At 40.9% G+C, this 15171-nt stretch overlaps 1 protein-coding gene across 2 annotated transcripts in view; it reads left to right on the top strand.

The window, feature by feature from the left end:
* The first annotated feature begins 11959 nt into the window (after positions 1-11959).
* Positions 11960-15171, top strand: part of pudp (pseudouridine 5'-phosphatase) — a 57771-nt gene continuing 54559 nt past the window's right edge. For both annotated transcript variants that reach the window (XM_051427310.1, XM_051427309.1), the window contains exons 1-3: positions 11960-12073; positions 12957-13175; positions 14809-15038. In XM_051427310.1, coding sequence (XP_051283270.1) covers positions 11992-12073; positions 12957-13175; positions 14809-15038 — 531 coding nt within the window. In that variant the 5' untranslated portion in view covers positions 11960-11991. The remainder of the gene's footprint in view (positions 12074-12956; positions 13176-14808; positions 15039-15171) is intronic.

Genomic DNA, 15171 nt, shown 5'->3' with positions numbered 1-15171 from the left:
AAAAGTAGTAAACACGCCAAGTCTTTCTGCATACTGAACGTCTCTAAATGGATCTCTGCATCTCAACTTGAAGCTGCTGGTTATGTTTGTTTAGCATGTGAACAGAATCACAATATAATTTAGTTCAACTATTTAGTCTAATTATGTACAGTCCACTGGAAATGAGGGCAGGTGAGGCAATGCGATTGACCACACATCCTGTATTGAAAAATGCACTGTCTTTTACTAAATCAATACAAGACAATTTATTTCATATTAAAATCGTACTTGAAAAAATAAAACCAAAAAGAGTTTCACAAGACATATCGGAGAAGTAGTAAATCAGAATTTGTAGAAGAGAATGATTTAGAATTACAATGGCAAGTTGTCACTCAGTGTCAACGTTGCCCTGGTTAAAGGATGGAGATATATATATATATATATATATATATATATATATATATATATATGAAATTTGAAACAATATAACAGCAAATAACTATTTGCTATGTAAAGATATAATGGGGTCACCGTGTTCTGAGCAGAGAATGACGTCATACTCCCTCTGCCTGTGTTGCTATCTCTCTGTAAATGGTAAATGGACCTGCACTTGTATAGCGCCTTTCTAATCTTCCAACCACTCAAAGTGCTTTTACATGACGTGCCACATTCACCCTTTCACACACATTCACTCAGCGATGGTCCATCGAACAGAAACATACACATGCACAGCATCGGGAGCAATTCGGGGTTCAGTATCTTGCTCAAGGATACTTCGACATGTGGTGGGAGGAGCCGGGGATCGAACCAACCTCTGAGTCACAGCCGCTCTGGTTTGTTTACATAGCCGGTCTGCTCCGTGTGCAGCTGAGTAGAGAGACTGAAACGAGTTGGTCATTGTTGGAAGAGTGGAAAGACTAACAAAGGCAGTTTTTTTTGTTTCAATCCACTTTGAAAGAAATTATGAAGTTACGATGATATGCAAGGTAAAATTTTGTTGCTTTTTGTTGTAAAAAAAGTTTTGTCTATAGATTCTGGCTAGTAATAGTCATATTACGGCCATTTCTGATTAAACAAAAGGTCAGTGGCAAAATCAAGCACTTCTAGTTGCGGTGAATTAAGGGATTATTTCAACCAAACCAGCATGGGGGTTGTTGTAAAGACTGCAGAAAGACTGTTGAAAGTTAGTTTTATTGTTAATATAACTGATGCAATTAAAAAAAAAATTGAAATTAATGCACAAATTGGTGCATAAATATTAACCAGAGTGCCGGAAATGAAATGCGTGACGCTCAAAATCTTATAGGGGAAGACCCTCAGTCCCCCCACTTGATTTGCGACCCCCGGCAAGGTGTCCCTTATTTTTCCACATTCAAGGTGGCAGTCCTCAGTGCTGCTGATGCTGATGCTCATACAAAGCTGAGAACAACACATAATGAAGATTAGGACTAAAAATGATCTAAATACTTAAAATCTACTGCAGTAATAGATATGTCTGTGCAGTGTCTTAGAGTTTCACAACATATTTCACAACATACTTAGCATTCTCAAGGCAGAAATGAATCGGTGTTTCAATTAGAGCCTCAATAATGAAAGAATTAAATGAAAGAAAGCCACTGCAACAGTTCATTGTACAAAGGAAACCACATTGTATCTCTTGGAAGAAAATGTGAGCATTGTAATAAATACTTGTTTACCACTTTTACACAACTGACATATTTCTTCCCTTCATCCACTTTTCTCATGTATTCTATCTAGCTCTTAGTGGTTTATTCCTTTGGCTGCAAACTCCCAGTGGAATCATTTAATTTTAGTGACCCCATGGCTTTTCTTCTAGCACCACCCTCAGTACAAATTTAAGGATTTACCATAGCCACTGCACCCCCATCGACAATTGGTGTTTACATACTGCTGAAATCAACTACGGAAAGCCAGCTGTAAAACCCAACCTGCAGATTATTTTATACAATGATAATGTTCTGCAGGTAACCAAATCTGAAGGGCCATAAACAGGCAGGCAATATCTAATGGGGCAGACAAGGCTTACCTTAAATGCTAAGGCTGAAATGACACAATAGAAGATCTTGCAGCTACAGTTACTACAGACATGATGAAGGTTCAGTTTCAGAGACTCAAAGAAAAAGAAACTTGCTTACAACTACGTGGTACAATTCTTAGGGAATACTGGTGCAACAAGTGCATTCCAAAAATAACCTATAGGCAAGTACTGTTTCATATAGAGGATCCTAGAAAGTGTTTCACTTGATCTGATGCTATTAATAATTGAACAAGTGTTGTCAGAAACAAGAGAGGTTGTATCCATGATATAAGAAAATGGAAGAGAAATTGGGCCCTTCACAGCCATAGATGAATCCATCAAACAGTCCGTGGCTAAGTACAAAGACCTGCTAAGAGCTAAAAAATACAAAAGGGATACAGAATGGAGTGTACCGCTGGGAAGTACAGAAAAAAGAGATGTATCAATCCCAGAGGAGTGCCGCACCGTATCCAGAGGACTCTACAGAAAGAGAGTATCAAAGTGACAGTGATCAGCTACCAACACAATCAAGCGCATTTTTATGGCATTGAAGCAGGGGCATCCCTGGAAACTGAAGAAGCCTGCAGACGGGGACAGAGACAGTGGCCACAGTCCCGGTGGGGGCTGTGGCTCGGGGCGGGTTTCGGAAGGTTGTGGGTCCCGTCGGTGCCACATGTCACACTGAGCACACACACTGAACCGAATGCCGATGGTGTGTGATGTGTATGAATGTAGTTTCTGTTCTGACTTTCACACACATTCACTCAGTGGCACAGTGCATGTGGCACGTAGTGTAAAAGGTTTGGGGGGTGGGAAGAAGAAACACACTACACAAGCACATCCATTCACACATTTACACATGATGGCACACACAGACGCACAAGTGGTTTTCACTTAAAAAAAAACTATACACACACACTGTCCTATTTAAGATGTTTTATTTGTCCCTACTTCTGTAGATAGACAACTTGATGTGGGATTTATTAGTTTTTCCAAGAAGTTAAAGTACAAACACACACACACACACACATGCAGGCGGACACACCAGTATCTGTTGCCAGCCGTGGCTTTAATTTTTTGCACATGTCCACATACACACATCACACACACACACACACACACACACACACACACACACATAGCATTTGCTGTAACTTTTGTGCTCAGCCACAATCTTGCCTATACGCCGTAGGGTCCGAGAGGCATACAGGTCCTGGAGGGATGCAGCCGATCACCTTCTCAGCAGATCGAATGATACGCTGCAGTCAGCCCTTGACCTTGGCGGCAGCGTACCAGATGGAGATGGAAGAGGTGAGGATGGCGGTGTAGAAGTGCACCATCATCGTCTTTGGCAGGTTGAACTTCCCCAGCTGCCGCAGGAAGTACATCATCTGCTGGGCTCTCTTGGTGAGGGAGCTGATGTTCAGCTCCCACTTGAGGTCCTGGGTAATGATGGTACCCAGGAAGCGGAAAGACTCCACAAAGTCAACTGGGGAATCACACAAGATGATGGGGGCAGGTGGGGCTGAGTTCTTTCTGAAGTCCACAACCATCTCCACTGTTTTCAGGCTGCACCAGGTCACCAGATGGTCAATCTCCCATCTGTAGGCATACTCATCTCCATCAGAGATGAGCCCAATGAGGGAGGTGTCATCCGCAAACTTCAGTAGCCTGACAGACTGGTGACTGAAGGTGCAGCTGTTGGTGTACAGGGAGAAGAGCAGAGGAGAAAGAACGCAGCCTTGGGGGGATCCTGTGCTGATGGTCTGGGAGTCGGAGACATTTTTCCCCAGCTTCATGTGTTGTTTCCTGTCAGACAGGAAGTCTTTGATCCACCTGCAGGTGGAGTCAGGCACAGTGAGCTGGGAGAGCTTGTCCTGTAACAGAGCTGGGATGATGGTGTTAAAAGCAGAGCTGAAGTCCACAAACAGGATCCTGGCGTAGGTTCCTGGGGAGTCCAGATGCTGGAGGATGAAGTGCAGGGCCATGTTTACTGCATCGGCTACAGACCTGTTGGCCTGTAGGCAGGGGATCCAGGAGTGGGTCCGTAATGGCTTTGAGGTGGGAAAGCACAAGGCGCTCAAAAGACTTCATGACCACAGAGGTGAGGGCAACAGCTCTGTAGTCATTGAGTCCTGTGGTCCTTGCTTTTTTGGGGACAGTGATGATGGTGGATTCTTTGAAGCAGGCTGGCACATGACATGTCTCCAATGAGGTGTTGAAGATGTCCGTGAACACCGGAGACAGCTGGTCAGCACAGTGCTTCAGGATGGATGGAGAGACAGAGTCTTGTCTGGCTGCTTTGCGGGGGTTCTGCCTCTTAAAGAGTCTGTTGATGTCTCTCTCTTGGAGGCAGAGGGTCGTCACTGTGGTGGAGGAGAGATTCACAAAGGTGTGGTGTTGTGAAGTGGCCCCGGCTCCCGGTACACCGCAGTCCTCACAGAAGCTGATGTATGATGTCACAGTACTCATCCAGACTGTTGGTAGCAGTCCTGAACACATCCCAGTCAGTAGAGTCCAAACATGCCTATAGGTCCTCTGCAGCTTCACTGGTCCACTGTTTCGATGTCCTCACAACAGGTTTACAAAGCTTTAATTTCTGCCTGTATGAAGCAATCAGGTGGACCATAACGTGGTCAGAGAGGCCCCGTGCGGCGCAGGGGACGGAGTGATAAGCTCTGCTCACTGTAATGTAACAGTGATCCAGGGGCGGCCTCAGCAGGAGCGGGCCGGAGAATCAGCAGGGAGACCGCAGACATGGGAACACTGGAGAGCTGAACTGCACGGGAGAACTGGTGGGGGTACGAAGACCCGGAGGCACTGGAGAGCTGACCCTCCCTGGAATCCCTGGAACTCTGGAGATATGGGGATCTGACAGGAGAGCAGGTCCGAACAGGACGGGAAACTGGTGACCTGGTGGGGAACGAAGAACCGGAGGTACTGGAGAGCTGACCCTGGAACCTGAACTGCACAGGAAGGATCCCTGGAACTCTGCAGAGGTAGGATCCCTGAAGCTCTGCAGAGTTAGGATCCCTGAGACTCTGGAGAGAAGGGGGTCCAAACGGAGAGCAGGAACAGGAAAAAACACAAAGGAGCAAGCTACTCACTGAGTGGAGCCAAGAGTGAACCTCCAAGTCCACTGAACAAACAATCTGGCCCCGAGCAAAGGGACCCCAGGGTACTTGAGGGCTGATACTAATGAGGTGATAGAGAGCATGTGAGACAAAGCACAGGTGAGGTGAATGGAGACCGCACCCTCAGACACACACAGGGGAGGAGGAGGAGCAAAACGAGCAGGAGAGGAGCAGGGCCATGACACATCATTCAATGATGTTTCAGTAATAAGGCCCCCCCACCAAAAAAACAAGCATGTATATGGGATTGGCAAAATAAACTAAAACTAGAAATTAAAGTGTCTTTTTTTTCTAATATGGATTTTAAATCTGATCCAATTTCAAGTCCTGTACACTCACTTATAAAGATCAAAATACTATACTCCTTCACATAAACTCACTCTTCCTGTAATCAACCTTCTAATTGAAAATGGAGATGCCTCCAAATGAGCACCACAATTACCATTATCATCAGTGAGGGGAAGCCACTCCATAAACACTTCAGTCTCAAGTGCTTACAGACTCCCTCTGAGTAATTTGGTCCAACATGGTGAAAGGAGGGCAGGGGAAATTTTACTCAGCACTGTATTTATAATGATGACCCATCACCTCCTCATGTTGCCATTTATGCATTTGGTTGGGTTTATCAGTTTATACAGGCTTACTTCTGCTATTTCAAATATTCCAGATTCCTAATTACAGCCTGATTAGAACAAAAACAACATCTCACTTCACACTTCCATCAAACGTCTCCAGCTTCAGAATTATTTTCAAAAGCGGTTTTGAAAATGGTTCTGAATGAAGCCTCCTGTCTTTGAAGCAAATTCCTTTAGGGGAATAAGAAAGGAGGAGTAGGAGGTGAAAAGTGTGTGCAACACACAGATGATGTTGATACGATAGCATGCTCCAACACTGATGAAATTCCTGCGTAAATACAGAGGCAAAACTAACATTCATAGTCAACCATAGCAGTAATCTGCATTGTGTCTTTTCCTTAAGAGGGCACATAGGTGAATAGGGTAACACGTTTAACAAATAGATATCACCATTATTATTATTATTATTATTATTATTATTATTATTATTATTATTATTATACTGAATAAATTGCATTTTTTGAGGTATAATTCATATTATATTAACTGCATAACAATAACAGTACAAAACAATTGATAAACTACAATTGAAGCTCCAGTGTGTAGGATTTCATGGCATCTAGTGGTGTTGTTGCAGAATCCCTCGCTTCACCCTCCCCTTCAGCATGAAGGAGAAACTACAGTGGCTGCGGAGCGCGCAAAAAACACGAATGCCCCTATCTAGCTTTTTTTTAATCTATCTAGCGTTTTGCCGTAGAATGTCACGTCTTTCACTTAGAGCTCAAGGACAGCCGTCTGTACCAGGTACTCCGCTTTACTTTATCCCCCTCGGTGAACAGTATTGATCTTAGCTGCTGAATTAGCATTTCATATCACCTTTCCTCATTTAAAATGGTGATTGCTGATATCTCACCGAGGACAAATGGTTGGCTGGGGAATTGCAGCTGAGGGCGATACCGATCAGCCACAGAGAGTTAACGAGCTTATCATCACAATGTAAATAGCGTTGTGTGTGTGTGTGTGTGTGTGTGTGTGTGTGTGTGTGTGTGTGTGTGTGTGTGTGTTGATTGCTTTAGGGCCCGTCCCTCCTGTGGAAGTGTCATGGTTAGTAATCAAAGGATAAACTGGAGGAGAATTACAAATGACTGTATCAACTGTGGATGTGACAGTGTTGGCTTTAAAGGATGATCATAGCTGGCTGTCTGTCATACTTTAAGAAGGCCGGATTTATCAGCTTGGGCCTCTGCTAGTGTAGTAATAACACAGAATGCAGTTATTGATCCCTCTCTACCAAATCAAAGTGAATTAATTTAAGCAGAACTGCTGGTCAACGAGTCCATCTACATTCTAACTGGTAATAAAAGGAGCTTCATAAATGGCTGTAATTAGTAACATTTTACCAATAAAGGTTTTGGGAAGGCTGATACTGATACTTTTATAAAGAAGCTGTTGATAGCTAATACTTTGTGTTGACATTTATTATCTATACAATTCCATTCCACAAATACTGCCTGTAGGGCTGAACAGAATCATAATAGTGGTAAATCCAACAGTCCAACGGCATTTCTAAGGTCTAGTGTGCAACATTTAGAAGGATCTCCTGGCAGAAATGGAATATTAATATGTATGATTAAATGATAGGAAAATTAGGAATCATTGTGTTTTTGTTACCTTAGAATGAGCTGTTTTATCTACAGAAGGAGTGGGTCCACTTCTACGGAGTCACCATGTTGAACTACCATCATTCTATAGTAGCCCAGAACGGACAAACCAAACACTGGCTCTTGCTAGGGCTTTTTGTATTTTTTTCGTGTTTTGCAGCCACCGTAGTTTCTCTTTCTTGGAAATCAAGCAGTTTCAGTCGGTGGCAATCAGCAACTTCACTACTAGACACCACTAAATCCTACATTGGTCCTTTGGCAGTCAGGCACCTAGTGGACTACAGTAGTTCTATTTTCTTTGTAAGGGAGGAACAGGAGTTTTCCCATCCAGTCTACATGCAGTTTTTTGGACTTAGAGAAGGTTTATGACCATGTCCCTTCGGGTGTCTTGTGGAGGGTGCTATGGGAATACAAGGTGCAAAGACCATTTCTATGAGCCTGCCCTTGTGAGAAAAAGTTGTGTCCATATTCTTGGCCAGAAGTCAGACATGTTTTCAGTCGGTCTTATGTTTTGCTGTTTGTAATTTTCATGAACAGAGAGAGAACACCAGGGGGGCAGAGATTGTCCATTATGGTGGCCTCAGGATTGCGTCTCAGTTTTTTGCATAGAATGTAGTTTTGCAGGCTTTTTTCGGTCTGTGACCTCTAGCCCATACTGGGATGTATGAGGGTCAGCACATGGTTGTCTTTTCAACATAGACAAGCCTTGCACGTAGCATATCTAAGTACAGGAAAGGAGAAAATTGACTAAGGTTCTGATAGAGCAGTGTTTCTCAAACTTTTTCAGATCAAGCACCACTTAGTCAATAAAAAACAAAATCACGGACAACCAAACTCCCAAGTATTCTTCAAAACAATATAGGCCTACTTCAACAGTATATTACAGCAGATGAATCAATTTTGGATTTTTTTGGACATATAAATAGTATAGCCTACTATGCTATTAACTAGTCCAAAACAAATCCTAAATTGATGTAGTTGCTGTGGTATTTTCGTTTTACTTTAGTGCTGGATTTTCCACGTTCTTGCTGAGTTTCACTTTGAGGGACTCGATGCTAGCTGAGGCACTTGTTGCTGTTGAACCACTCCTATCAAGGTGATGCATCTTGCCGTAACCTGGTGTGTCAGATATTTCATTTGATTTTCTTTTATTGGACCCTGTCTTAAGCCACCATTCCATGATCTTTACAGTTAGATAATCAATGAACGCGCTGATCATTTATGACGTGAATCATAAAAGGCGCCGTAGCAGTGTCGTAAAACGTTGCATTGCTGAAGTGTGATTTGTATATTTTATGCACCAATGCACCAAGACAAATTCCTTATATGTGTAAAAACTTACCTGGCAATAAACCTAATGCTGATTCTGATTCCGAAGTCTGACAACACCGCCAAACAGACAATTGTATTAATAATGTTTGAATGTAATTGCTAACTGGCTTAATTTTGAAAACAATACATACATGGTACTCCCAAATAAGATTTGTAGTCGCTCACAGACAGTTTGAGAAACACTTTTAAATTAAAACATGATATTTTCCAATCAAGTCGCGGACCACTAGGGGCTGCTGGTGGACCACAAGTGGCGGAGCACTCTTTGAGAATGACTGTGATAGAGGCTTGCTCAACTGTCACTAGAGCACAGAGACTAAAGCCATTAAGGCTAACTGTAGAGGGATATACATGTGGGTCAACCATTGATTTGTTAATAGCTGATTGGCTTTTAATAGCTTCACATTTAAGTGGGCTTTCTTTAAGGTGGGCTTTGTTTTATTATATGATATTTAGAAATAAATACACAAATCACACAGAGTAGGAGGAGCAAAAGGTTAAAAAGTGCCCAGACAATCATTGTTGCCCTGGGCCTCCATGTACAGAACACATAGTATATGTAATATTGATATTTAGGGTTTAAGAGGCTAACTTACAATAATTCAGTCAGTGTCTTGATCAATTCTTCATTTAATCAATTAAACTGTGTCATATCCATCACACCAAAGCTGGACCACACTGACTGTTGATATCTTAATTGCAATGAAAAGCCAGAAACAATGTTTATTTATGGATTTCAGTGTAATAATTATGCTGCAAACATAAAGCTTTGAATAGAAGCGTCTCCCAGTCTAACCGCAGCAGTGTCTCTGCAGCAGTCCCACTCCAAAGGGAGATATGAAAACTAACTAACTGTGTATCTGGCTGTGATTTTTACCACTCCACTATTTATATCTACAGACACACTGTTTCAGTCAGACAGCAAAGTGTTGCTCCGGGCTAGCTTCATAGCAATCTCCTGCTACTTCTTCTAGACTGTCATCTTTTTGTTGTTGCGTTGATTTGTGGGATTGAAAGCATCATCAGGCTTATACTCTTTTCTACTGCTGTTTCCTCTGCACTCATGATACTGCCGGAACAAAATAATTCTCAACTTTTTTAGTCTTGTCAGAGTTGTTATATTTACACAAAACATGAAAAATATAAATGTTTCATCAGGAAATTGCACATTTTCTTAGTGATCCTCCAGAAAGGCACAAGGTTCTTGCTCCTACTTAGTGTTCCGAGTTCTCGTTGAGTCTCAGCAATTCCCTAAACTACGCAATTTGGCACAAAGCACACTCGACGGGACTCAAAGCCTCCATTTCACTCTCACCGTCCCCCAATTAGACCTGAAATCCATAGGCTCATTAGATCGTCCAGGTTACAGGGTTCTCTCATTCCCCTGACATCTCTTTCACACTAACAAGACAAACTCTGTTAACATGGAGCTTCCAATTATTCAGAAAAATGTGGCAGTGCTGGCAGCAATGCAGTGAACAGCCTTTTGTCAGTAATTTGCTGAGGCCCATCTCTGTGACATGCTCAGGAGAATGGAGATGTAAGACACTGAATTTTAACTTAATGAATACATTTTTTATTTAGCACGTTGAAGAGCAGCATCTGCAGGCCTGTTCTGACAACTGCTGTGTCTTATGTAAGTGAGGGCATTCACATTGATTTTACACATAAAGGTGCAGTTCAGCCTGTGAAAATTCTTGCATGTCTTCCATGGCTCTGGAGGAGCTTTGTCAAGTCGGATAAAATAATGATGCCATAGTGATGTCATCATGTTTATCTCAGCTTGGGTATGTAGACTATGGATTCATAACAGAAAGGTAGGCCTATGGAGTTTTAAAAGACTTGGGCTTTTACCAGGAGGGGAGTCATAGAATTGCTATTGAGTTACATTATACATTATAGACTGTATAATTAAAAATGGACATCGTCTCTGTGGCATCACCTATAGGTTGCTGAAGAGCTGTTGTGAAACTCAGTGTGGTCAGCTCTGGCCGTTGCCATCTTGACGTGGAGCCTGGAGTGCAGGCTTGGGAAGTAACAGATTATATGTAACTGAGTTACATAATCAGGATACAAAAAAAGGTAACTGCAATCAATAGTAATACAGTTACAGAAAAAAGATGTAATCAGATTACAGTTGCATTAGGAAAAAGAGAGCAGAGGACACATTTTTGTTGATAAAAAAAATACATTTTCTTTTCTAAGGTTAAATTGTTTTGTTGTCTTACAGAATAAACTGACATCAATATTTCTTATAGCTACTTCTTTTCTCTTGTCTTTAATTGCATGTTTGTTGTCAAGGTAATCCAAAAGTAGATGCGTTACTTGAATATTGTAATACTTGGATTAAGGGTTTGACTACATTTACACTACAGGTAATGAGTAATTGTATTGGATTATATTTTTAAAGTAACCCTCCCAAACCTGTGGCCAGCTGAATGAAGCTTGGTTACTGAAAACAGCCGGCTGTGACGGCACCTACCTGTCACTCAAAGTGGCTTTGCACTTAATTATGAATAGCTTTGAGCTTTAATATAATATTAACATGTGAGTTATAGACAAATTCACCACATATAGTTGTTATTTCCCACACGATAGTGAAATAAGACATAAAGCTACGTATAGGCCACGTATCCTTTATACATATGAGTTTAAAACGTATATATACAGTAGGCTATATGAGTAGATTAAAGAAGTACAAGTCCTTATAACAGTAACAGTAATATCTGCAGGGCTTTTACCAAAGCTAAGTACCAGTTTGAAGCTACTAACATGTACGCTGAACTGAGTTTTCAGTATTCAAAGAATAAAAAGGATACAAGCTAATTTAAATATAATTTTACAACGCAGGTTGTAGAATTAAAATTACATTTGTAGTTCCCTTTATGCTACTCGTAAAAAACAAGACACGTAACAGACACATTGTGGGATCTGTACACGAAGGTGACAACTGAGGGGAGTTTGCTTTGTGATTCTGGTGGTCCTTGAGAAGTTTAAAAACACAAATGCCACGGGAATTCCATGTGGACTTCATTTCCCAGGAGCCATTGCGCTGGGACGACTAAAAAGCATTCCTTAACAGGCTGAAGCTCAGTTTAAGACTAAAATTATTTCTTTAATGGTTAATTTAACTCGAATAGTTTATGTAATTAACGTGTAAAAATCTTATTTGTGCAGTTACACGTTATAAGCAGCCTGTTTGATGCTATCGCACATATACCAGCTTTAGGTTTTTTTGCCCCCCTATCGTCACGCGCGACGCGGAACTAAGCATGAGTGAAAACATGTCTGTGTCAAGCAGCTCCTACAAACCTGTGAGCCATGTCCTTTTCGATATGGATGGATTATTATTAGGTCTTTAAATTTATTTTGTGTGTAATCTTGAAGCTATGTTAATTTCATTAGAGGCTGCACCCACACTAAAGCTATGTTGATACAGTAACTCATTCAAAGACCGTAATCGTTCACGGTGAGGAGTTCGCATGCCGAACTCCGTGGAAAAAAAATAGAATTTTGTGATTTCTTTGAACATGGCTAAAACACCGTGTCACGTCGAACAATACTTAATTATATTTTTATAACGTTACAATGTACGAGTGAATTCGGCATACATCTAAAACAGAAATATGTGCTACAAATGGTAGAAATTCAACGTTTACTCTTGCTTACCCTGGTTGACCTGCATGTTACATTACCCCCAAATGTTTACCACGTCGAAAGTGACTTCTAAAAGTTGAGGTTTCACTGACAGTTAGAACCTATTTATTAAATAGACATGTGCCGAATTAAAGATTTGCATCTAATGACCAGTGTAAAAATGTATTACGCCATACTTGCCAATTATAGATCTACCACTAAGCCCGGTCACTGTAAATTACCTTATTTTTTTAAATGATGTTTAGCTTTATCCTAAAACACAATTTGGGACTGTATTGTCTGTGAGCTATCATTTCAGGTATATTTAATCTTGATAATGTAATTTTCAAATGTTAAATTTGGTTTGGTGTGAGGTATATTTTCTATAAGAAAATAATGTTAAATGTTGTATTTTCTACAACATAAGGCCATACATTTGCTTTGTACTTACAGTTTGAGGTCACAGCCAAATGTTCTGTCTCATCTGTTCATTTTCAGGCTAAAATATGTGGCAGTATACCAACGATTCCATTTATATTCAAGCTTAAATTACATTTAATTGAAAGCTATTAATTTTCTTTTTTGCATTCTCTCATTTCAGACACAGAGCGACTGTACACTGTGTCCTTCCAGGAAATATGTGACCGCTTTGGAAAGCAGTACACATGGGACGTGAAGTCGTCAGTGATGGGTAAAAAGGCGCTGGATGCTTGCCAAATTATTCGGGACACTTTGGAGCTTCCACTGACAGCTGAGGAACTCCTGGCTGAAAGCAGGCAAATACAAGAAAGGATCTTTCCCTTTGCCAAACTCATGCCAGGTACGACTGATTTACCGCACACATTTGACATTCAGTGCCATATTTTAGGCCATTCACAACAGAAAGCAGAAATATAAAACAGTCAAATGCAACTGATTTGTTCTCAGCTCAAGAGCGGCCTATCATTAGCTCTTGTGTGGGCTGCTGTCCTCTTTATTCTACATGGGAGTGCTGCTCCTTCTGTTGTACATGTGTGCACACAACGTGCGATATGTAGTTTTGATATTCAGTACTACAGCTGGAGTCAACAATTATTTTCGGATTAATCATTTTTTCTGCAAAAGGTGAAAAATAAGCAATGACCAATTCAAGTAGGTGTCTACTGTGATCGCTTGCTTTTGACAGTTAAGTTTTGTATATGTGTTGAGTCATGAGATCATTTCTGACTGAGGGTTCTTTTAATCCACTGTGCTACTTTACCTAATGGTGACTTCCTCTGAATGTAAACAATAGAATTGAAAGAAAAGAACATCTAGTGAAATGTGTCCTTTGTGTTGCATAAGTATGGTGATTCAGCAGGTGCAGCAGTCGCTCATAATTTAATTAATCAATTGAGGCCTCCCTTAAAATGTCATGTCATCATTGAATTATAATAGAAAGCATTTTATCTGTGCTACTAATGCTATTGAACAAAGAGTGTTCAATGTTCACCAGAGAACTTCACATCCAATGCATGCTGGTTCTTCTCTGATTAAATGATTTTGATTTCTGAGATTTAAAACATTAATATAGCAGTACACTAATATTTGCTATGAAAAGATATAATGGAATTATGGTGTCCTGAGCAGAGCACACTCCGTCTGCCTGTATTGCTATCGCAGCCTCTCTGTGGTTGCTGTACATAGCGGGTCTGCTCTGTGTGCAGCTGAGAAGAGCAACTGAAACTGCTGTTTTTCCTCATCTAACTTGGTGAATTAAAGTTAAATAGATTAATTAATTAATTAATCAAAATAAGCTGGCAGCTAGGGTTGGACTTGATGGGGACTGCATGATATGGTAAAAAAGTCATATTGCGATTATTTTGACAGATATTGAGATTGCGATATGATTCATGATTAGTATGGAAATCTGATTTTCATTAAAAAAACTAATCATCACCAATTTTGCTCAATCATTATTGTAACTAATACTCTAATAGTTTCTTTTCAGAACTTTCTTCCACTCTTGTGGTTTGTTCAGTCTATTGCTTACCTTATTTCACATCCTGACATTTTGCTTCCACTATTCCATGGGGCAGCCTTGTCAACCATTTGTGACATATACTATAGTATAGATTTGTGGACTTTATAAGATTCCGAACTGGGATTCAGCTGTAACCTATGATGGAGTGGTAACATAGAGCAGCACAAAGATGTATTCAATGTCCATATTTGCAGGACAGGCAAGTTAAAGGAGTATGTTCCTTGAGGAAGTTTTTATTACAGGTTTTACTGACTGTCATTTTAACACTGTAGATCACAATCTTCCCACAACTCTGCTCTGCTCACTGGTTACCATTTAAATAAAAAATAAGAATAAACACATTTAAAGTCTGGGAAGGAGCATATGAAGAGTTTTTTTTTTATTGAAAACATTAGCCTTGTACAGTGACAAACTGATATATTGTTTCGTTTTGCAAAATGTGTACCACTAGGTGTGGAGAAACTGGTGCACCACCTGCAGAAGCACAACATCCCCATTGCAGTAGCAACCAGCTCAGCCGGTGCAACGTTCAAGTTGAAGACGAGCCAACACAAAGACTTCTTCAGTCGGTTTGACCACATTGTTCTGGGTGACGATCCCGAGGTAAAGAACAGCAAACCTCAACCTGACTCCTTCCTTGTCTGTGCCAGAAGATTCAGCCCTCCAGCTTCTCAAGAGAAGGTACAGATTACACACTCATTTCTGCCGCTAAGGGGGGTTCTCACATAAAAACAATAACAAAAGACAAGTCAGCCTCTCCCGGTTGGGAACGAGATGTTCACAGAAGGTTTTTACCAGGAGCCCAATCATCCAC

The sequence above is a fragment of the Dicentrarchus labrax genome, unplaced genomic scaffold (assembly GCF_905237075.1).
Source record: "Dicentrarchus labrax unplaced genomic scaffold, dlabrax2021, whole genome shotgun sequence".
In the NCBI taxonomy this organism is placed as follows: Eukaryota; Metazoa; Chordata; class Actinopteri; family Moronidae; genus Dicentrarchus; species Dicentrarchus labrax.
The sequence above is the reverse complement of the archived record's forward strand: the minus strand, read 5'-3'. Positions and strand labels throughout refer to the sequence as shown.